Source organism: Tamandua tetradactyla, chromosome 6, assembly GCF_023851605.1.
Source record: "Tamandua tetradactyla isolate mTamTet1 chromosome 6, mTamTet1.pri, whole genome shotgun sequence".
Classification (NCBI taxonomy): Eukaryota; Metazoa; Chordata; class Mammalia; order Pilosa; family Myrmecophagidae; genus Tamandua; species Tamandua tetradactyla.
The window spans coordinates 151,929,319-151,954,188 of record NC_135332.1 but is presented as its reverse complement, the minus strand read 5'-3'; the positions used below and the strand labels follow the sequence as shown (position 1 = coordinate 151,954,188).

Sequence of the window (24,870 nt, the reverse complement as noted above, 5' to 3'; positions counted from 1 at the left end):
GACATGGTATATGATTTTTTTTTCTGGCAAGAAAGCCTCACACAATTTTGGAAGTAGTGAGGAAGAAAAGCTGACTTCTAAAGTAGATAATAGGAAAATGGATTAGAAATGTCAAGCACAATAGAATAATCTTTTCGAAGTCAGATATGATGAGATGATAGAAGAGAGAGATATGCAGTATCAGAGGAAATGGAAGTCAATAGGGATCAGTCTTGCTTCAAGAAATTTAAATTTAATTAACGTAAAGTATATCCATAATTACTTACGTTAATGTAGAATTATTGGAGTAGAAAGTTACTAAGGGAACTCTGAGTGAAGTAATGAGATGCAAAAATGACTGAAAGAGGTAATGACAAGACTTGCTGTTTGGGAAACAATGTGAATATTTTTGGTTTGCTTGTATTATCACATATATTACTTGGGTTTCTAAATCCTATGAGATGTCTGTGATGCAGAGTTTCCTTCTAATTTCTGAGAGCACTCCCTTCTTCACTTCACTTGAGTATTTATTCTAAAAGGGCAGGCTATGTTGATGTTTTTTGATACTTTAAATTATGGACATCTTGCATCTGATCATTACCCCACGAGTAGGAACAAAAAGCAATTAAAAAGTAAGCTGAGAATAAATTAAGATACCAGTTGTGGGTAATTCTCAGATACAAAGACCAGCATTTACTAGACACAGAGAAAGCTTTTAATATCCTCAGCAAGTACACAAATTGCTTAACCTGTGGATGGGATGAAATGCTTTTCACCAATAGAGACACTTTTTGTTTTTGTTTTTTTTTAACTGTGCCCTTCTCTACAGCAATGTGTTATTGGCATAGAAGAAAATACCACAAGGCTTTGAATCATACCTACATCATTGCCTAAGTTTGTCGTTTCCAAAAAAGATTAAAAAATATAAGAGACCGGGCAGGCCATGGTGGCTCAGCATGCAGAGTTCTGGCCTGCCATGACGGAGACCCGGGTTCTATTCCCGGTTCCTACCCATGCAAAAAAAAAAAAAAAAAGTATACATATATATGTAAGAGACCATAATATATTCACCAAATCATTGGACTTCAGATCTACTGAAATTATAATGATCAGTAAAGGGCAGGACCCTTTCTCATTTGGTGTCCAATAGAATGAAGGCAACTCAAAAGAGAAGCAAGTCTCTGCTTGACTTGCAGATATCACACAGCCACCCTTAAAGGGTCTCAGTTGGAAAATATTATGTGTGAATCTGGGCACGTTCCCAAAGGTATGGTAAATTACTTAGTTTTACACATAAAATGTCCAAATGTGTCTCAGGGGCTCAGCAGGTATTGCTCCATGTTGGACCACACTCTCTTGGAGAACTGGATGTTGACAAGGATTCAGAATGCACCTGAGCAATTCTCTCTACAATTCTTCATCTGTGTAAAGGACAATCAGATATTCCAGCTAGCTCTCAATATATGTAGTTGGAGAATTTAGCTCTTCAACCATGCTACGCTTTTTAATTAAACTATAAAATTTAAAACCCTTCCTAGTGTCTCCCTTTTGAAAACTTATAGGAATGATTCAGTGCTACATTTCTCCAAGATAAATTAAGTGCCTAGTTTGGTGTGTCTTATTTGAACAGCACCTTGTAAACTAAGGACTGGGTGAGCCTTCTGAAAATGTAACTGCGAAACTGAGTCAGGCATTCCCTTGATAGGAATGTATATACTCCATAAAATGTATGTATTTCTTATTTCTAGTCTATTTCTAGAATCCAAGAGAGCTTCTGCATTCTCTATCATTTTTTTAACATACGGGGAATATCCTTTGAAGAATTCTGAAAGAGGAAGATCCTCAGTTGAAGATCACATCAGCCTGAGTAAAGCATCCCAAATCCTTATGTCAGCCCATGTCGCCAGCACGATGGAATCTTCCTTTTAGGAGCCATCTATGCAGTGACTTGTGATACCTTTAACCCTCATCCTGGAGCTCAGATTGACAGATAAAGTAAACTAGTGCTTAGGGTATAGGGCAGGTATGAAAAGTCCCAAGAATTCTCATTCATTGTGACTTTATTTAGGTAGGGTTGGTCCTGGCCCTGTGCTTTCTGCGTGAATATGCTGTCCCCTGATCCTGCAGGACTATTGTGAAAATTAAATCGCGCTGTCTTGAGAATTCCAAATGAATGAAGCAAAGTAAATAAAAGATGGTTTCTATAGATTGTTCATTTTCTTTTTTCCTGAACTATCTGTTTCTTATTGGACTCATCCTTAGTAAAAGTTATTCTGTTACTCCAGACTGTCATTGCTTGGGTACAAGTCAGCTACTCCCTAGATATAAAATACACCCCAGGAAATAACTCATGTTTAGGAAACCAGCATTATGTTGGCAACATCAGGTCAAATAATTCTTCATTTGAACGTATGTATGTATTTTCTATTTCCTATTTTTTTGGGGGGGGGTGCATGGTCTTGGAAACTGTGTTTCTTATTTTTTTTTAAATAACTTTTTTTGTGTCGTTCTTCCCTTAAAAATATTTCCATCACGGGCGGGCCATGGTGGGTCAGCAGGCAGAGTTCTCACCGGCCATGCCGGAGACCCAGGTTCTATTCCCAGCGCCTGCCCGTGCAAAAGAAAAAAAAAAATTTCCATCGTGAAACATTGAATTAAATTTTCTAACCATAAATAAATTCAGGGACTGATTGAATTACACTTTTTTTATATAGGATTTTTAAACTAAATCTTCTTTTCACTTCTTTGTAGTTTGTTAGAACACAAAATCTTAGAGATGGAGGGAAAGCACAAGGAAGAATTGGACAGCTTAACGGAAGAGAAGGAGAACCTTCAGAGTTTGGTTACGCGTCAAACATACATAATCCAGGAGCTGGAGAAACAATTAAGCAGAGCCACAACCAACAACAGTGTCCTTCAGAAGCAGCAGCTGGAGTTGATGGACACAGTTCACAACCTTGTCAATCTTTGCGCTAAAGAAGGTGGTAAGAATTTCTTCCTCACTCTGGTATTGCACATATTTTACTAATATGGAGCAAGTGAAAATTCAATATAAATTTCTGCTTTATATTAGTTGTGTAAAATCGGCCAAAGGCATGTGATAATATATATACAGTATACATATATGGAATTTTTGCAGACAATTGCCTCATCTTTTCAAAGTACCTTTCTAAAAGAACTTTTTGGGTTCTTTTTTTTCTTTCTTTCAAGGTCTTTTTAACCTTAGGTAAAATCTAGCATGCTGTCATGTATGAATATTTAGTGTTAAATAGTTAACCATAAGGACAGAAATTAGCCAATATTAAAGATTAGTTAAGAGAGCTGGAAGAAGTAGGTGAAGGCTCCCACTTTAAACTAATATTAGTTGTTCTTTTATTGGGGGTAGGGTAGGGGATGGCTGAAGGGAAAAGAAGATTGAGACAATTCCCATAATTATTCTGAGGGAGAAAAGATGATTGTTAATTAAAATATTTATTAAAACTACTTGTACTTTAGTCCTATGTAGAGACAATTTAACCAGGGCATCTATGTACATTTATTTGCCCCCTTATGACAGTGGTGAATATTACAAATTTGTGATAATGAAATTTCTGGAACCATTTAACCATTGGGAATATCTGAAGGCTTGTGCCTATTTAGAAGTTACCCATCCATCTATCCTACCAAACTTCCAGCAATTAATTAATGAGACCTCTGTGTGCACCTGCCCCCTGCAAGCAGAACCTCTCACGAGCCTCAGTAGTGCTCTTAAACAATTTGGATCTAGAGTTCGTCTTTTATAGCTGCACTGCCTAATGAGCCTTTATCTGAGTGAAGCCGCAATTGTAAATGGTGGTGAGTGTGGAAGAGAACACCGCTTACATCTCAAAGTTACGATTGTCATTAAACTATGGCTTATGTGACCATTCACATAAGAGTTCAGTTTGTATAGGCAATGCATGCAGGCAGAAACTCTTTTAATTTAAAATGGACTTGAGTTATATGAAAAATTAGCTCAATCCTTACTTCCATTTGTAGATAGAGCTATAGAAGATAATTCCGTATTAAGTGATCTTGTTTTAAAGATATTTCACATTTCTCTATTACACTCCATTTCCTTGGATTATATCTCCTTTAGATAGTCTAAACAAGCTTTGATATACTTTGTAAAGTAATATATACTTTTTAAACAGTGAGTTTCCAGAGCACCATTTGGGCATGCTCAATAATGTGATTGAGAAGGAAAAAACCTGCTAATCACTCAGAGGTTGCCAAAACCTTGAGCTAGAGTCCACTGGAAGAAAACATGGTAGGATTTTGCCAGAGAATGTTAATAGAGCTCATGAGTATTTAGAAATTAAATATCAATATGAGGCATATCTATTCTTGTATTGAGCTGAATATATTTGGGAAAGATTGAAAACACATTTCTCTTATCATCCGGAGTCTTAACACACATCGAGTTGAATAGTTTTTTCTTGATTTTAGAGATTGTGATTCTCACAGAGCTCATATGTCCTTACTTATCATATGTTAACTTCTTTGTTGAGTATTTGTCTCATAAATATGTCTTTAGACTTTTAGAAACAGGGAGTGTGACTTAAAAATTAAGATCCATGGCAAGGTTTGGAGTTTGCATGAAATACCGGAGAACCAAACATCTGTTTAATTCAAGAAGCATTTATTGAACAATTATGGCTGCAACCATGGTAGATGATGTGCTTAACATCTACTTAGGGTATGAGGAAAGTATATATGCCTATTGAAATGACATAGTATGTCCAAAAGTTTTTTTAAAAGTAGCTACTAAAATTTTCTAATACTCTAGGTCTTAGAGGCATATTTTGTTTTTGATAGTATAATCTTAAAATAAGTCCAGATTTAATTACAAAACTTGTGATCCTAATGTAAGACCATGCCTCTATTTTGCAATGGGTTTTGTGGTCTCATAAAAAGAAACAGTTCTTCTTTTTCTTGAATCCCACAATTTAAAATTTTAACTAGATACTTGGTCATTTCAGGGCTCATCAAAGACACCAAAAATAGAAAATGGCTCTTAATAAAGGTTTCTATCAAGATTTAAATTTTTTACATATCTTCCTTTTCGTTGTAGCCATAGTCTTCAGTAATGGTGAATTGAGAACTTTAAATGGCTAGTACCATTATACTGGATTAAATATCATCAAAATTACTGTGATCTTTGTAAAATGCATATTAATGCTTAATAAAAGCATTTCTTTGGCTGTTTCAGGACTATTATACAGATATTTCTTTTACTCACATCTATCAGTGAAATGAATTCATCTATCAGTGAAATGATCACCAAAATGTCTGTTGGTGAAAATCAAAGGGCCGTGAATAATAAGCACTCTATTGTTCTACAATTGTATTAAAATAAATTTTATACAGAATAAGAAAAAAAATTGCCTCTCATGAAGTTGCAAGACAAAAGTAGCTGAAGTTACTAAAATGAACTTTTATTTATTCTAATTCTTATAATATACAATAACGCCTTTCTCTACTATTCTAACCAAATATTCATTTAGCACCTGGATTTATTATTTATCAAATAAATTTATGTGAACAGTTTACTTTTAGATTCATATATATGCAAAATTCCAAAATCAACAAGCCACAATAAATACATCAGATTTCCTAAAGTGAATATTTTAAAAACTCTAAGAGTGAGATTTTCCAAAAACGTCATGAGCTGTATTATAATACAAAAAGACAAATATTTTAATGGACCCTGAGGGTCCTCTAGTTCCAGCTTGATCCAGTTATTCATGTAACAGCCTAAAAGTGATACCGCAAGAGAAAATTTTTTAGTGTATTTACTCTCTCTTTAGCAGCTAATTTAACCTTATAAAGTCATTTCATCATTTATAATATCAGATACTTGTATCTGCTTCCCTGTGATAAGGAAATGATTAAATTAGATGCTGCATGGAAAAGGAAAGAGCACAGTACTGAGGATGTAACTGATTTATTAAATTTTAGTTTTTTCTGTCTCCTCCAAATGGCAAGATTCAAGTAAATGCACATTTATTAAGCACCATCTATAAGCGGAATTTTCACAGAAAAAAAAAGTCTGAATACAATGCCCTGGTGTTCCTGAATGTTGACAATCATCCAAGCAGCTTCTTTTTATCTCAGTTTCCTTATCACTAAAATGAGGATCATATTATTTACCTGATGGGTTTGTAGTAGCAATTGAGACATTTGTATAAAACATTTGCTGTCTGTGCCTACCCATAATATATGCTCAGTAGATTGCAGTTTAATTTTTATGTCTTCTAGAGTGCTTATAATGAACACATTAAGAGTGTATGATAAGGGCAGTACAATGGTGCCTCAGTGGCAGAATTCTCGCCTGCCATGCCAGAGACCTGGGTTTGATTTTCGGAGTCTGCCCAGGTTAAAAAAAAAAAAAAAAGAGTATATGATAAGCATTTCTAGGAAATGTTGGCTACGTATTTACCCTTTCCCCAAATATTTGCTTTATCCAGGAACTGTAAACCCATTTTTTTACAAATAGGGGATATTTTTGTTTTGTTTTCACAGCACATTTCCTACTAAAACTATCTGATGTCATGAGCTACATTTCAGCTAAGTACAATTAATGAACATGTTTTCTGAAATAATTTGCTAAACTTTCCTCTTCTTGTTCCAAATAAGCAATAGTAGTGCCTTAGACAAATGGCCATTTCAAATTTAATTGCACCCATTTTGAAAGGCTTCTGGGTAAAACATTTTATTTTTTGTCTAACCTTTGTCTGCAAACATTTGGTCACGCTTGGAAGCATTACCCACTAAAGAACTATTGCCCACAATGTTATCACAGTGTCAAAGCTGAGCTGAGGGCTTCATGTTTGGGGCAAGTCACAGTTATTGCTGGAAATAAATAGCTTACATTGATCATGGCATGGAAACAAGATCCTAAATTCCTTTGGGAAGGATAATTAGGACTCCTCAGGCTCCATGACCATCAGACTTTCACCAGTCGTCAGCTATGTTCAGAGGTGATTAAAACATTGTCACATGTGTTGATCATACACATGAGGAACATCGAATTATGTAGTCACAAGTTAAATTATCACATAGCATGCAAAATAAATAAATGCATGCATACCTGAAAAGGAAGAAATAAAAAAAAAACCAACTAGATTCAGTTTCCATCATAAAATTACACAGGCTGAATTCTCTCGCTGTCCAAATCAGCTTGGAACGAAGCTGTACTGAAATGTGATTCATTAATTTACCCCTTCATTAAAAACAAACAAACAAACAAAAGAACAGTCCTACAACAATGGCTGTAATTCAAATGCTCTTCTGGGAGCTAAGGATATTCGTCCATTTTTTTAATTTAAGAAATATTTGCTGATTTCCTATAACATGCCAGATACTATTGAAACCACTGGGGAAAGAGAAGAGGCACGATTCATTCTGTGGCTTCAAGGAACTTAGGGCTTGTGGGGAGAGAGATGGACAATTATATTCCAAGGTTTTTTTGCTAGAGGCGAGCCCAAGGCATTTGGACACTAGCAAAGCACACAGGAAGAATATTAAAATGGCAGCCATTGAAAGATGAAGGAAGTTTCTGGAGGTCATCTTGGGGATTGAATTGAATGCTTACTATGAGCTAAGCATGGCTTAAGCTTTACCTGTATTAACTAAGTCAATTATTACAATAACAGTATGAGGGAGCTACTATGTTTAGCCCCATTGTATAGCTTCTAAAGGGTATCTGAGTAATTTTCCCAATCCTGGAAAAATTGATGCAGAATTAAAGCATAGGTAAGTTGGCACTAATGGGGAGATGATGGCTCAGTCTTCAAAATGCCTTCATTTTCACACAGCAAAGAGCCCAAGCAGCATGGATGTCTGCCAGGTGACAAGGGAGCATGAAAGGGGGTGGTATACATAGATCCATAAGCCTATACAACTCAGAATAAAAGGCAGAAGGGAGAAAGATGAGGTTGGTTAGACAGATTAGGCAGCCTGCAACTTTTTCCCCTGAAAACAATGATCATTGATAATATACAAGGACGATGGTGATATTTGCATTTTAGAAAAATTATCCCCAATTCCAATGGAAGGTGGTAATCACAGGAGCCAGGTGGGTGTTTTTGTCATTATCTTATAAGCAATACTTGGATGATGCCTGCAAAGTGCCAGTCTTCTAATTGCTTTGCATAGATTAGCTCATTTAATCCTAATGGCAACCGTATAAGACAGGTGCTACTGTTAACACACATGACAGATACAGAAACTCAGCACAGAATGGTAAATAATTTCCAGATATCACACTACTAGCATGTGAGTGAGCTGAGATTGGAACCCAGGCAGTCTGGTTCAGACATATGCTGAGGTCAGGATCGAACAGAGGCAAATGCAAAGACAAATGGATATTGGGGGAAAATAAAAAAAATAATCACTAGGAAATAATACATTAGAAGTAGAATCAAATATGACTCTCAAGTTTCTGGGTGAGTCACTAAGGGGGTGTCAACGACATTCCTAAAAATCAGCAACATGGGACAATAGCAGGTTTAAGGGGAACCATAATGAGCTTAGTTTTGCACATATTGACTGGGGTGCTTGTGGACATTTAAGTGTGGTAGGCAGAACAATGGGAATCTGGAATTCAGGGGAAAAATTTGGATGACCATATAGACTGGTGTGTCCTCAGAAGAGATGAGATGAATCCATGGCAATGAAGGAAACCATTGAAGGTACATATAAACAGCAATGGCTCATAACCATTTTGGGTTCCTGATCCATCTTAAAATCTAATGAAAACTATTTATTGTTTGGATCTTCCCATTTTCACTCCCCACCCCACCCCCCACAGAGCAAGTACACAGATAAAATTTTATTACAATTTCAGAGAATTTACAACTCAAGAATATGAACCCATTTTATAAGAATGTAAAATCAAAGACAGAAAATTAAGAGTTCTTTAAGGGACAGATAAAAGAAGAGGAGACCAAAAGAAAACAAAGAATTAGGAGGAATGAACAATAGTGGGTAGTGATAAGGAAGGAGAAACAAAGTGACTTGAAAGGTATTAGTTTCAGTGATAAGCAGAAAGGTCAATTCTTTTAAAAAAATGACAATGAATTTGGAATTGGAATGTGACTTTCTGTAGGCAGAGTCTCAGTGAAGCGTTGGCTCAATTGCATTGGTTGAAGACTAAAATGAATGAGAAGAAATAAAATCAGAAAGTATCGTCTACCCACATTCAATAAGTAGGCACATAGGATAGAGAGGAATAAAAGAAACTTAAAAACAAATATTGAGAGACATGAGCTTATTTCCATACGTAGTTTCCTACCATGAAGTTCAAACTCCAGCTCATAAGGAATTTCTCATGAAGTTCATTTAAATACTTTTTTTCGCATTATCTGAAAGACGTAGTGACTGATATACTAATTTTGTCAGTGATCTAAATTATTTGGGCTAAAGGGTCTTTCCCAGAGGCTGATTGCAGTGGTATGGTTTGACCATTATTTTTGGTCCTCTGGCCATCTCAAAAGGGGAAATGAGGCATTTGCTTCCTTCCCAGTGCTCAGAAGTAACTTGGCTCTGGTGGAATAATTCTGCCGTCTGCAAGGAATTTACCTCCCGTGTAGTGTCTATTGCGTCTATAAAGTAAAGCATTCAGTCAAGGGATGAGATAGCTTGAACCCCGCAAGTCCCTTGAGTTAAGAATGACTCTAAAAACATCACAAATGATAGAAGGGAATTAAAGCTGTTTGAATGCCAACCATATAAACATTGATAAAGACAGAAAATGTCATTTCCATTGACTGAGTAAAATATTTGACTTTTTCATTTTCTGCTTATAATGAGCAACTTAATATTAGGTTGAAAGAGAAAGAAAAATACAGGAAGTCTTCTGCTGAAACTTAGAGTGAGTAGTTGTTTTCCTTTAATGAGGGAACTGCTTTATCTTGACAGAAAATTATATGTCAAACATTTACAATTTCCTTAAAATGAGCCACACTTTCTAGCACTTCCTTTCATAAACCCCAATGGCTTAAGGGGAAAGTGCTGTTTATTTTTGGAAGTGGTATATTTCTCCTTTTTGATGGAGCATGTTATCTGTCTTTTGAAAAGTTGTAATTTCTATAAAATCTTGTATGAATAGCAGATAGCCAAATTGATGATAACAAAGTAAAAAATAATACAGTCCTTGACCTCTCCCATGAACTATTTCTAAACCACATCTTTTAGGGGAGGTTTGAAATTTTGTGGTTAAACTTCTCTTTTGGAGTCAGAGCTTCAACTTCAGAAACTAGAACAACCAAAAAAAGATATCTCCTGGTGCCAGCTAGGGCTGGACGTTAACAGAGGAAAAGGTCAAAAAAAAGAGTGTTTCCTAGATGACCCAGCATTATTACGAGCAAACTCCATTCCTTCTTCTGGTGTGCTTTCATGGCCTGTTAGAGTAAAGCAAAGAAGCACAAAATAGTCTGGATAGAATTTCATGAAAGTCATTTCCTGGACTCATCCACACTCAAGTCAAACTCAGCAGATATTTTTTACATCTGGGGACATAGTAGGACAGAGGACGTTTTTTAAGGATAAGCTGTGGTACTTCATACAAATGAAGCTAAATAACACCTATAATTACTCTTAGAAAAAATAAGAAAAAGCATTTTATTAACATCAGTAAGTATGTATGCAACACTTCAAACATAGAGTAAAACCCCATGGATTTTCTTATACATTGAAAAGGAAGAAAAAGGAAATAAAACCTGAGAAATGTTGCAATTGTACATTTAGGCAATACATATAAGCAAAATATTGGGCAGAAAATTATCATTAGCATAAGATTTTTCTGAAAGTCAGTTGCAAAGAAGCTTATAACTGATACAGGCATTTTTAGCTTCCCATGGAGCTCAAAATTATCTTCAACTAGAGAACACCAATATCATAATTAATTCTAACACTGAAATCTTGCCCTAGTACTGACCTGGGTATTCATATTCTGAGCTGGACCTTCTCAGTTAGATGGTCATGGTAATATGTGCTCTACCAAGGTAGATCCAACTTTGTAACGAATTCAAGAAGAAGTAAAATTACTGTGTAATATCAATTAAATCAAATCTCTTTTAATATGTGTATTTTATCATGTCCGTGTATACACTCAATTTTAAGTGTGAATAGTCTGTTTTCACAACCACTGTGAGTTCCTTTAGAATAGTGAGTTTGAACTTTAGGTTTACTTTTACGTGGTTTTGCTAAAGTAAAGGTTTTGCTAGTTGTTTAAACCTCATCTATACATTTACAAAAATACATGTACATAACTAATAAAGTGTCAGTAGAGAGAGTTCAAATAGAGTCAAGAGGCTTACTCTGGAGGTTGCTCTTATGGAAGCTTCAGTTAGACCTTGCTACTTATCATAACCTGCCAACCCCCAACCAGGACCATTCCAGCCAATCCTAAAGAACACCTAGGGCAATATATATAAGATTCCACAAGGGTTCCATGCACTAGAGTAACTTTCTAGAAGCCTACAACCTCCAGATGGGTCCCCGGTCCAGATAAGTCCTGAAACCTAGAGGGCCCAGCCTCTCCAGAACATCAGATAGTTCCATCTCCCTACCCCATCTTATTAGTGACAGACCCTTCCAATATGAAAAATTTAAAATGGCTATAGGCCAAACACCCCTAAAGAGAGGAATGTAAAGATCAAAGGTGATGGTGGAGTTATACAGAGATGATAGGATTTAACAAATGAATATGAATGCTGAATCATTAAATTGATACCTCTTTTAGCCTCCAGTATCTCAAAGCAGCTAGAAGTAAAAACCTAAAATTGTGGAATTATAACCCATGTCAAACACTGAAATATGTTCTACAGCTAATTGTACTGTGCTTTGACATTTATTGCTTTTTTGTATATATGATATTTTTCCTACAAAAAAAAAAAGAAGGGAAAAAAAGTCAATTGTGATGCTAGAAAAAAATATTTAAGCCTTCTAGCTTCCTATATTCTGGAAGGAAACAAATCTGAGAGGATTGTATGGTAGCCCACGACAAACTCTGGGATCTGTCCTGTAACTACTTGTTGAAGAGTGCTTTGAAAACTATTGGTTTTTATTTCTTTGCTTTGTATATATGTCTTACTATACAATAAAAAGTTAAAAAAAAATACACATATACACAAACACACACAAACCAAATCACAACTACAAATAACCTTCTAGCCCATCTCCCTAGAGTCAGGGTTTAGAGTGGGATGATCTCATCCGTGACTTGCTTAGAAGGAACAGACACCAGAACCCCTGGGTTCCAGACCCAGTTTTGCTGCCAACATACTTCACAGAAAACCACCACACACCTTAGAGGTTGACAGGCATCCTAGGCACACCCGAGCATTTTATGATCCAATCCTCCCACTCTTCTCATGATTTTGTATCACTGCTAAAGGCTGGGGAAGTCCTAAATTGAAGGTTCAACTCCATGTGGAGCCCCTACTGGTAGTCAAATACTGGTCTTTAAGTGTATTTCCCCACAAGAGTAAGAACCTGGGTGACATACCAAAGGTGACAACCCCTAATTATTTAATACCCCAAAGTACAACTTTCTTTGTCAGTTTTTAAATGCATCTGGCAACTACTTTCTATGCTTATAGCATTGTTCAGACTTTAATTCCATTCTTAATGGCTTTTGCTGTAATCAAGTAATTGTCTATTCATAATAGGTCACAAAAGGTGGCCTTTAAGCTAGCCTACATGCATAGGAAAACATTACATGGGAAGTTAACCCCCACACTAAAAAAACCACCTGAAATATCTTTGTTAATAGACATAGCCTTCTAAACAAGTGGCAACGGTCATACAATATTCTGCTTTGCATCAGCGTGCCCAAAGGGAAAATACAGAAATGAATTTGATGAAAAATGAATTGTCACTCAATTCAACAAAGTTGTATGTAAATCTGTTTTTAACTTTTAGGCAAGTATTTGCTTTCATTCTTGGTTACTTTAAGTAATAATTGGCATAAAATATACATTCAGTTATATAAATAAGAATCATTTTATGTTATATAAATATAAGTGTAAATGTCCTTTACATTAGAGGGACATTAGAAAACATTTAAATACACTAATCTAACTAGGAAAGTAGAAATATATAGAATTACTCACTGTTTCATTATTCTTCCACATTTAAAAAAACACCTTAAATTAGAGATTCACCTGTGTCTCAGAGTGCTTTGCATGTCCTCATAGATTTAACAATTTATACACCTTATGCATATACCTCATTATTACTAAAAATGTACCTTTAATTATACATCATGAGTAATAGACTTTCCAGATACTTAACATGTATACCTTTAAAAGTAGAAGAGATTTAAGAAAATTTTGTAATGTTATGATGGCAATTTTTCTATTTCACTTTTAATCCTCTTCTCCCTTTTTTCAGAAGAGTTGATTGAATAAAATTGTCTTTTCCTGCTGATTTAAATTCATTATTTTCAGTATGAATTAATTTGCATCATAATGCCATGATACCCTTGGGAATTTATATAATTTGTCCTTATATAATACCCAAACTCTTATCATTTCTTAGTTTGACCTACTTTGTGTATTTACTGCTTTTTCACATGCAAAAATAACTGTCAGTTCTGAGTTGTCCTCTCATCTTCATGCCTGAGTCTAACTAACATGCACATACACACACACTCATCCTCACTTCCCCCTCCCCCACCAACCTTTCCTCTCATTTATAGCTTCTATTCTAGTAAATAGCCCAGAGGCTGGGAGCCCACACAACCAGGCTTGTGAGAATAATATCTAAAATTAATGGGGATAAATCCTGAGTGAACATAACTTGCATTATAAAATCCAACATGGCTCCCGAGAAGCCTCTCACCTCCTCATTCTCTGTTTGGCTTTGAAGTTCTGGACCATCTCCGCTTCACAGTTGTCCTGACAGTTTCTGTGTCATAGTCAGTATGACTAACTGTGACTCTCTCCTCTCCTCCTTTCAATACTATGCTTCTTTCTTGTCATTTCTGCCTCTTGTGACTCCTCCCATACTTCCCTGCTCCCACAATCATAATTATTACAGTTCCACCAAGCAAGTTGCTGGGGAGTCAGAATTTTCTAGATTGGCTGCAAAATGTATACATACAAATAGCTTAAATGAGCACAAAGCAGTTCTTTTTCAAAAGCATTCATTAAAATAATAATACTGCAGGTAAATGATGTTCCAAATGTTTTTTCACACTGGTGCAAGGAGGGGGATAGGGTCTAGGCATAGTAAGTTTTTTAAAAAGGGAGCCTCTTAACTACTTAACCAAAACTTTCTGATTAAGCGTATTTAAGAATTCAAGAATAGAATATATGTGTTTGCTGAACTGTTACATGGAAATTTCTGTACAATGTTTTATGTATTTGAACCACCTGGAATCTTTATTGATTAAAAACAGCCATTCTGACAAATCAACCCACAGATATTTATGTTCTTAGGCATGTTTTATGAGATAAAACATCAACGTTGAATTTTCTATTTAGAAGTCTAAAACTTTTATATATTTATGTATATTATACAATCTGTGTATATGTATTTATAAAATTGTTCATGAGTCTTTTACCCTCACACCCAGGCACAAAATTTTGCAGCTTAAGCTCCTTGCATGTTTTAATCTTCTGCAGCCCTGAAATGCAAGATACTACCCTTTTTCATGATTTTTTTCTAAAAGTCCTTCAAATAAATTAGAACTCTGGGAGTGTCGTCAAAATGGTCTTTCTATGAAATGCCCACACACCTGGCCAAAGTGTATAGGATCTACTTAGTTGTCTGTTTGTTTTTGCCTTGTCACTGTGCCAGTTTACTCAGCCATACACTCAGTTTACTTCAGTGACCTGTTGTGATGAAATTACAGATTTAGGATCATTTCGTAGTGCTATGATCTCCCTAGCAGTGATGACCCCAAAAGTTCTACAAGGATTATCCTTAAACATATCACTTGACCCACATAAATTCTGATGTTTGCTAGATACTGGAATGATATGGATCATTACCTACTTTTTTTTTTTTTTTCTTGCATGGGCAGGCACTGGAAATTGAACCCAGGTCTCCAGTATGGCAGGCAAGAATTCTGCCACTGAGCCACCATCGCACTGCCCCATTACCTACTTTTAAGGACTAAAAAAATACATAAATAAATGTGAAAAACCAATCCCTTTATAGCAACTTATTAGGAATGGGTACGAACAAGGGATTGGCTTTTGACCTTGTCTCTGGTGGTAATACTAATTGCTTCTGCATTCTCTGTTAGGATTGCTAGGCCTCAGATTTTGCCATACCCACATTCCAGGAAGTTTTCTCTTGAGGGTTCACCTAAATTGAAGTGACCCTATGCCTCAGTTTTCACGGTCTCCTTCTGCAGTCAGACTGGTGATGGATACACAGTCTGGATGTAATTGGTTGGACAGATGAAGGGAAGAGCCCGGTAAAATCAACAGCTGCTGGAGTTGGGGTCTCAGGTTGCTTTTGGGAACTGGATGTTGGCTGGTGAAAGACAAATCACGCACCTCCCTGTGTCCCTGTTCTTTCCCTTAGATCACGAGGGTTTGGCTGTACAGTTAAGACTACAAGAAATGAATAAATAATGAATGAGTCTTTCCTAAGACTTTCTAGATGACAGACAAGGCCCTTAAAATTTAGCCCAAACTTTCCCACATGTTTTTTTTCTTTCAGGTGTTATCTCTTCTATACAGCCCTCTCCAAGTCCATCTGGTAGGGGGCATTTATCCCCTCCGTGTTCCCCCAAATCTGCCAAATACCTCCTATGAAGCAATTGTCTGCATTCTCTCTCTCGGCTGAATTTAAACCTGTAACATTATAACCCTACAATGTGCTGCTGGCCATGCCAGGTTGTAAGCTAACAAGTGAGATAAGAAAAAGACAAAGAAACCAATTCTTAACTACATTTCAAAAATCTCATCATGCCTTAACTAAAGCTATACCCGGGCATGTTCAATTACATGATCTGATAAATTATCTTTATGTTTAAGTTGACTTGAGTTGGGCTTTCTCCTATCATAGAAGAAGCCCTAACTAATATAATAAGCCTTTCTCCCATCAGACCGTGATCACATTGAGGGCAGGATCAGACTTTTCTTATATCTGCACTTCCAGTGCTTTGGTAAAGTCTTACACATAGCAGATGTTCAGTAAATATTTATTGAATTAATTAATATAGGATGGGTTGAATTAATAAGCAATAGGAAGCCGAGATCAGTTAAAAAATCTAAGTCCACTCATCTCATATTTAGACTTCCATTAACTTTTTATTGGTGATAATGAGCAGAGAATAGCAGAACCAGTAAGAGAAATAGAGAACATAAGATTTGAAAGGAAAAATTAGACCACATTGAACAAATTGAAGCTGGTGTAACAATAGGAACTGCCCAACCGAGTCGTAGAAATATAGAGCTGCAGGTCAAGAGAGAGGCCAACCCTTCTAAAGCTTTAAGCTGCAGCCCAGCTACCATTTCCTCAAGGAAGCCTTCCTGAAGCTGAAGTCTACACTTAAGTGTCCCTTCACGGCAGTGCCTTCCACATTATGCTCCTATAAATAATGACGAACATTATTCAAAAATCATTTCCATGCTGTCCAATTTTTTTCATTCATTTTCGCATTCCCTTCAGAAATGTCTAAAGTGTTCAAAATGTTTATATATCTTAGGAATCTTCTGCATAGAGGCTTGAAGCCATGATAGACAATTTGCAAATATATATATCGAACAGATGGCAGAAAAGGAATCTTGATGAACATCTAGACGAAAAAGGTGAAAGGGTAAGGGCAGTTTTAGAAGCAGAAAAGGGATGAGAAGATATTGACACAGAAGAAGGCAAGGGAAAGATTGGCAACAGCAACTTCTGTAGTATAGAGGAGGGAGTAGAGGGCACATATCGAATGGCTTTGCTTGCTCTTCATAGTGAAGTGTAAAATAAAGTCATATAAAGAGAGTGAGGGGATATTAGAAGTGATATTTATTCCTGAAAAACATTGAAAAGTTTGAAATAGACTTTGTAGGAAAAAGTAATAGAAAGTCCATTAGGGATGACCAAGGGTTTCACTAATAAGCATGGAAGACAGCATTTGGATGGCAGTAAATAGTCTCCCTTTAGTGTTTGGAAATGTAGAAGTGGGAAGCAAGAGAGTGAATAAATGCCCTTCCTGGGGTCAGGATTTCCTCATTTTGTTCCATGAAAGTGAATGAGTCAAGATCGCTGTGAATGCCTTCTGAATCATACCTAAATACTTGGCCCTGACGTTAAGGGTGGGAAGAAAGAAAAGAGAAGCTAAGGAGGAGCTGCTAGTAGTGGTAGGAATCTAGATTCTGAATTAAAAGAAATAGAAATACAGTAAGAATTAAAGAATAGGAGAATAAAAGTAAGAGTACGGTCAAAGCAGGAACTTGTAGATGTAAAGGCCCATTTGTTAATCCATGCTTTCAAATAAACCAGTTATTACAAAAGGTTTAAACCACTTTTACCTAAATAAAAACCTCTCTCGGGTCTCCAGGGGACTCCTCCCAGCCCTGTCCAGTTCACTCTTCTTTTATCCTCCTTCACCTGTCTTCCGTAACCCTGGTTCTTGCCAATTACTATATATTCCTCCAGGCATTACCTTCCATCTTACTGAATCTGTGGACTTCTTAAAAAATCTGTCATTAGTTCTGACACTTGTAATGCTGAGAAAATTCATTATTACTATTATTCTGTGTCTTAAAATGTTTGCTCTATGCCCAGTTTTACAATATGTAAATCATGACATTCATTTCGGAATTTTGGGGGCTGTAAGAAAGAAAATATTTCACTATGAAAACTCAAGTTATGAGATGAAGACCCCAGTTGGTATACACATCGCATATCATTTCACCTGAAATAGTTTTTAAATCTTAACTGTTCAGCCAAAATGTATGATAGATGCCAAGATTATGTTGCCCGTGGTTTAGACTTTTATGATCTAATTTAATCAACCAGTAAAATAAACCAATTAGCCGACTTCAGCAAGGAGAGCTCAGTTAAATAGAATCCTATATATAACCAGCCAGCTGTACCTGCTCTGGTTTCATCCTGCTACCACATTTGGATGTGAGGGTGAAAACAGCAGGATCCACCACTCCACAAATGGGAACTGACTTCCCACCCTGCTAGTGTCTCTTGCAAAGAAAGAATAATACTATAATGTGACTACTCATGATGCTATTATCTTAACAACAACTACCGTTTCTTGAGTATGTACTATGTTTCAGTTACTCTGCCCCAAAGTTATCAAATTCATGGTCCTATCTGGAGATAGTTATAATTACTCCATTCTATAGATTTGAAAAAAAAAAAAGGTCGATCTCTTATTTGGAGCCCTTCATCAAATCATAGCATCAAAGAATATCAAAGGTAAGTTGTAATCTATTAAACTGATTCTGAATGCTTTAATAATCTAAACTATAGACTAGATTAAGCTATTTAGCATAATATATAATGTTTAATAAGTAATTAAAATAAGGAACTTTGTGAAAATTATATGTGGAAAGAATGAATTGAAAAAAACCATTATGTTTCCAGAAAACGAATTATCCACATCAGTTATGTTGCCATAACAACAATGTAATAAATATCTCATTGTGTACCCAAAGTATATAAAAGTTGTACCTTTTATGGTATAGGATTTTTCCAGGTATGAGATTTGTATTCATGGTTTGGATGTCATTTTTATAAAATTAGTTTGCAGAAAAATATGTTAATACTTAATTTTTCCCCTTGTTCTGTTATTGAAAATATGTGTGGAATAGCTTCCCTCCTCCTACCCAACATTCTCTTCACCCACATCTTCCTGAAGTGGAAACAAAAAGGAGAGAGGGAGGTGGCAGTGAAGTGGGAAGGGAATGCATTCTCCTTCCATACTAGATAAGGGAGGGCAGGAAGTGGTTTATTCAACAAGAGAAACATTTTCTCTTTAGATAAATGACTTTCTCCATTTCACACCCAAAAGGAAAAATGCATTTAAAGTTGGGTTCCTGTTGATCACTTTCCTGTACTGTTCATTCTCTCAAGGGATCATAAATTTTAGTTTGTTCATCTTTACATCCCCTTTTTTTAGCAACTAAATCAGTTATTCTCATGTTTGCAATGGAAGAAAAGATCAAACATTTGGAATTGAGGAAGATTTTGTCTTACAAAAATAACGGTCCATTAAGTTACAATAAGCAAACACATGTGAGCTGCCCGGGTGTTTTTGAAATATCATTGATGTTTACCTTTTATGTAATCCATTTACATTCTCAATTATGTTAAAGATGGCATTGAGTAACCATTTATATATTAATTTTTAGATTGATATTAACATCTGTACCATGCAGGACATCTCCACTGACATGTGAACCCTTAGCATTCCTCGGTTTCCTCTTCTATGTTAATATTGCAATTGTAATGGTGCTTAGATGTAATTATTAATGAAAGAACCCACAATTATTAGTACAAAGATGTAAGAGCTATATAAAATACCTGGAGGCTACTGGACGCCATAATGCTTTTTCTTTTTTAGTTATGGTGACATATTTGACATGCATGCTTCATTTTTTAAAACATAATTTAATAATCTTGAAAAATGAAATATTTGTATTGAGCCATTTTTCCAGAGGTTAGATTGCTTATTTTTAATTATTTATAAATTAGTTAATATTGAGCATCTATAGTTTGTCAGCCTAATGTTTTAGACCATTTACATGAATTTAAAAGCATTGATGTGTAGTTTACCTTAAATATTTAAATTTTAAAAGACCATTATGAAAAAAAAAAGACCACTATGTGTCAAAGTGATTGAATGCAGATATTTATTAGTAGCAGGAGACTCTAAAGGTGAAATTATAAAATATTTTTAACCCTAACTCCTAGAAAAAGGTTAAATGAAATCATTAACTAAAATAAAATATGTGTATTAGAAAATATTAATACATAAATATTTTATAAATATATCATCAATGGTGGCTCAGTAGCAGAGTTCTCACCTGCCATGCTGGAGACCCGGGTTTGGTTCCCGGTGCCTGCCCATGTAAAAAAAAATATATATATATATATATATCATCATAGGTATTTTGTTAAGAACTGAAATAGTTTTGTTTTTTTTTTAATTTTGGATTCATTAAGAAGTTAACACTGGATAAAGTCCGGTGAATAAAATAAGGTTCTTCTCAATGAATGCCATTGTTGAATTTCCTGTCTTCACTTCACTTGTAGATTTTGCTGTGACTCTTTTTAGATAATTTTGTTTCTAAGTCTTAGTCATTTGTGCTTTTATTGGTATCATCTGCCTGATGGTTTATCTTCTGGGCATTAGATAAAACCCAAAGTTCAGTTCTAGTTTCCTGCTGAATTTGTTAGATTGAGCTAGAGACACTTTTTTACTTGCCAAATTTCATTATTATGAAAGTTTGGAGGTTTTGCAGGGAAAAAAAATTCTAGGAGCTATTCAATCTGAAGCAACAGAAAACAGTACTATGTACATTTACTGTTTTAAATGCAAAATAAATACTTTTCTTTGTCTTTATGTTTGGATTTGTCATCCTTGCCTGCCTGTCCTCTAAAAAGTTCTTTAGTGTTCTTTAAATTTTTTTTTCACGTGAGAAGTAGAGAAGAATGCTTCAGAAATTTTGGAGGAAACATTGACACAATTGATACCAATGGAAAGCATCATATAACCAGTCCATTTGTCCCTTGAGATGATGCTCTGGAAAAGGTATACAGAAAAACAAGAATGAAGTAATTATATACAGAAAAATAAGAATGAAGTAATTAAATAAATTACAAGAAGTATTCCATTAGAAATTGCTCTACAGCTGTTTCCTTCAGTTGTATAATTTTCTAAATCACCTCAAAACCTCATATTGCCCTTATGATTGATTTTTCAGTAAATTCAAGATTGACATTTGTCTGGAGAAAATGAAGACACGCTTAGATATGCCTGGAGCCCATTTGGGTATTAATGATATTGAAATTCTTATCCACATATTTCATTCTTCTTCTTTTTTTTTCTTTTGCAGTTTTACTAAAGGGAGGAAAGAGAGAAGAAGAAAAACCATTTAGAGACTGTGCAGATGTATATCAAGCTGGTTTTAATAAAAGTGGAATCTACACTATTTATGTTAATAATATGACAGAGAAAAAGGTAAAACCAGAAGTTTTGTTTATGAGATGTAAAGCAGGTCCTAGTTGAATTGCTGAACAGTCAGATTGATTTGTGAACTTGCTAAATTGGAAATATATCTGCCTGAGCTCTTTTCTCTGGGAGAAACTATGAAATTCTCTAAAACGTAAAAATCCTTATGCGCAAACTTCCTTCCAGCCTCCATATCTCCTCATTCCTCTTTCACACACAGTTTTCTATTTCTCTCTGCTCATTCTTTGGATACCCCATTACTTATCAGGGCCAGCCTTATAGAGAATATGGGTTGAGGGCACATGGATGTTGAGTGCATGAGGAAGATTTCAGAGCCACCTTCCCAAGTCCTGATAACCTACAGGGCGCAAATCTTCCAGAGTCCAAATATTGTGAGGAGGGAGCAGGAGACATACTGTTATTTGCAGAATCACTCCTGTTGGGTGAGAGAAACATGGTCAATCTTCACTCATAATCTTGAAAGGAGTTCTTTTCCTATTTACATAAAAGAGTGGGTTGAAGGATTGGGGCTCATCCATGTTGAACAGCACCCAAAGTCAACTTTGAAGTGACAAACACTATCTTCCTTCTGTCCTTTCTACAGTCTCTCTGCCTTTCTATTCATTAAATCATCCATCCATGTCTTCAGCTAATAAATATTAAGTGGTTGCCAGTCCTTTGTCATTCCCTGGCTAGGGACACAAATATAAAACAAACAGTTCCCAGTGCAGTGGTGAGACAGACAACTGCATGTGGAAGTGCAATGATAGAGACAAACAGTTTGAAGCAATGTATGCCAGGAACCAGAGGTGAGACATCCAAGGAGAGTGAGGTGAGAGGCAAGCGCCGTGCTCTTCAAAAGGCAAAAGCCCTAGCTAGATGCCCAGGGCCTCAAAGGCTGACCTGCCCACTTGGTGTTCCATCTACAAGGAATGGAACAAATTTCCTCCTCTCTTGCCCCCTATCTAGCTAGGGCATCTAGCTAGGGCTTTTGTTTGGGATTGAGCATAGTATAGTACGTGGTAGGTCCTCATTAAATATTGAAATAATATTCCTCAATAAATGTTGGAATGAATGAATAAATGAACTGTTGAGAACTCTATCAATGCTTCTAAATAATGCAGTTTATGGTATAATAAACTATACAGTCAGTTTAAATTATTCCTGTTTGTTGATTTCCTTCGGTAGGCAAGGAAAGTAAATCTTGGAAATCAGTTTACTAGATGTTCCATAAATTACCAAAGAGGGGAAGTCCGGATTCTACGTCAGGTCTCCTGATCAGATTCTAGTTCCTTTCTATCAGTATCCTCTCTCGCCTGATTTCAACCAGGATTGGTGGTTTAAAGTAGCTCAATGTGTTTTTCCCATTGCTAGGTCAAATTTTTCTTTTAAAAAGAGGGCTTCAGTGTTCTAATGCAAGGCAGAGTGGAAATCAGGGACAGGGTAAGTGCAGGAGGGAAGAAAGAAGCAGGCACAGTTCTAGAAACTCCTACCTTTTCCACTTACTAGGGAAGTTTGTTTTCCGTTTTGAGCTTCTGTGTAAGATTTCATTGAATCAAGTGCTCCATGGGATTAAAAAAACAAACAAAACTGTTAAGACCCAATGGCTAGGCTGTAAAGAGGGAAATAACTTATTTTAGGGAGAGCCTTTTGGATCCCTCAGAGCAAATGACATGAAGCTTTCCCCACTGTTTGCCACTGCCCTAAAATCATATTTGAAATTCAATTCAATTCAGATACATACTGGTGCATATGCAAACACACCCCCAAATTCACATCCCAAACACTTAGCATATAGAGTGTGCCAGAAACTGTCCTAGGAGAGAAGGGTGGAGCTAAAATTAAAACCACCTACAACTTGACTACACTGCCAGCTAAGCTCTGAAAGAATCGCTCAATTTTTGTCAGTTTTTCCATAGTTTATAACTTCACTAGAAAAGTTAACTAAAAATATTGTGACCCTCTTTTTAGGCTTCTAATGAGTCTATGAATATACAAGCAAAAACAAAATAGTTTCTAAAGTCCTCAAATTGAGAATGTCACACATTTAGATTTCTTATCACTGCCATCTGGCTTTGTTTGGTAGCAGGGGGGCATATTTTTCTACAATTAAAATTTCAATCATTCCATGAGTGTTGATTCATGAACAACCACAACTCTAGTTCCAGACATTTTGAGGTACAAATGATACACAGGCACTCTTTAGTTCAGTGATTGGCTCCTGGGTAGGTCTGATCAGGATGGCATGATTTAAATTTGTACGCCGGCAAAATGATGGCTTGTGCGTATCATGGAGCTTCAGGGTTGTTCTTAAACAAATGAAATTTAGAATATTAAATCCAGAAATGTCAAATATCTGCTGAATTAAACTTCTAAGATTTGGGCCTAGGAAAATAATAGCCCCAGTAGGTTAACAATCCTATCAGTACAGGTCTGAGAGAGACAGATGTAGAAATGGCCCCCACAGCTTTTCAGAAGCAAGTTCACAGTTCATCAAGTCAGGACTAGCAGTCGGTTTAGTTATATAGGAATAGTGGCCGAGCATGGTGAGAGAGGCAAATGAATGAGCTGTAGGGGGTAAGACTTTGAACTTCTCTCAGTCTTAGATGTTCGTTCTCTTGCTGAATTCTTTCCTCTTGTGATCATGTGTGGAGAGCCGCCTCCCGGGTCAGGCCTAGTGGACACGCTGCAGCCTGCTCTAGAGTTCCCCCCGCCCATCGAGTGAGTCAAGATGGCGCCCGCATCCTGTTTCCGCGTATGACGTACGCGCCCACCAACCCTGTCTTCCAATCACCTCTGTATACGTGGCACTAACCTATTGGGTTTGGGCACAGTATATAAGAGGTTACCCGGACAGGGTGGGTGGAGACGACCCACAGGGAGCCGTACCTGACGGCCGCATAGAGGTTGTTCCCCCGCGGGGTATCTTGTCCCGCGTGGAACCTGTAACAGAGAATGCAAGCTTAACTCCAGTAAAGGTCTGTGCTCACAACCGTTGCGTGCCTCGAACCCGTGTTTGTCACTCGAGTCGGTTTGCCTGCGCCTGTCTCTTTCTCCCCTCCTGTTCCCTTCGCCGGCCGGGGATCAGAAGCCGAACGAGACGGCTGCGGACAATCATGTATACTCTCATAGGTAGTAATATTTGTTCTATTATAAAGATGAATGCTTTAGACTGGTATAACTCTACTTTTTTGAATTTTGTTTTAAATTCCTATTAAAATCACACAACATGGCATTAGTATAAACAAATACATTATGCCGACCCCCCAAAGTAATTTAGAGCTGATTAATTTATTAGTTCAAATGTATTGAACATTTATAGTTTGCCAGGTCATCTTCTAAGCATTTTAGACATACTCACTAATTTAATCTTCTCAACAATCCTCTGAGTTAGGCACCCCCATTGTCCCTGTTTTAGAAAAGCAACTTGCTCAAGTAACATAGTAAATATTGAAGATAGGATTTGAACCCAAGGAATTTAGCTCCAGAGTGCACCACTTTACAAGGAGGCTAACCAGGATAATTATTTATACCAGTGATGGCTCAAGTTGTGCCGTTCATAATTTTTCAATATGAATCTTTTGTCACATGGAACAGAAAGCACATGGGTGATAAATGAGTGACAAAGGCATGAGTTTAAAATGGTGTCCTGATTATAATTGAACCCATTCCCCTCCATCTCTATAATCTCATCTACCCCATTTTGATATGAATCATTGGTA

The 24,870-nt window shown here is 36.3% G+C and overlaps 1 protein-coding gene across 7 annotated transcripts in view; it reads left to right on the top strand.

Annotated features, from left to right (window-relative positions):
- ANGPT1 (angiopoietin 1) overlaps positions 1 to 24,870 on the top strand; it is a 243,328-nt gene that overhangs the window by 159,838 nt on the left and 58,620 nt on the right. For 6 of the 7 annotated variants that reach the window (XM_077167483.1, XM_077167480.1, XM_077167478.1 and 3 more), the window contains 2 exons: positions 2,731 to 2,963; positions 21,033 to 21,157. In XM_077167483.1, the coding sequence (XP_077023598.1) occupies positions 2,731 to 2,963; positions 21,033 to 21,157 (358 nt within the window). The remainder of the gene's footprint in view (positions 1 to 2,730; positions 2,964 to 21,032; positions 21,158 to 24,870) is intronic. The other variant, XM_077167479.1, reaches the window with a different exon arrangement.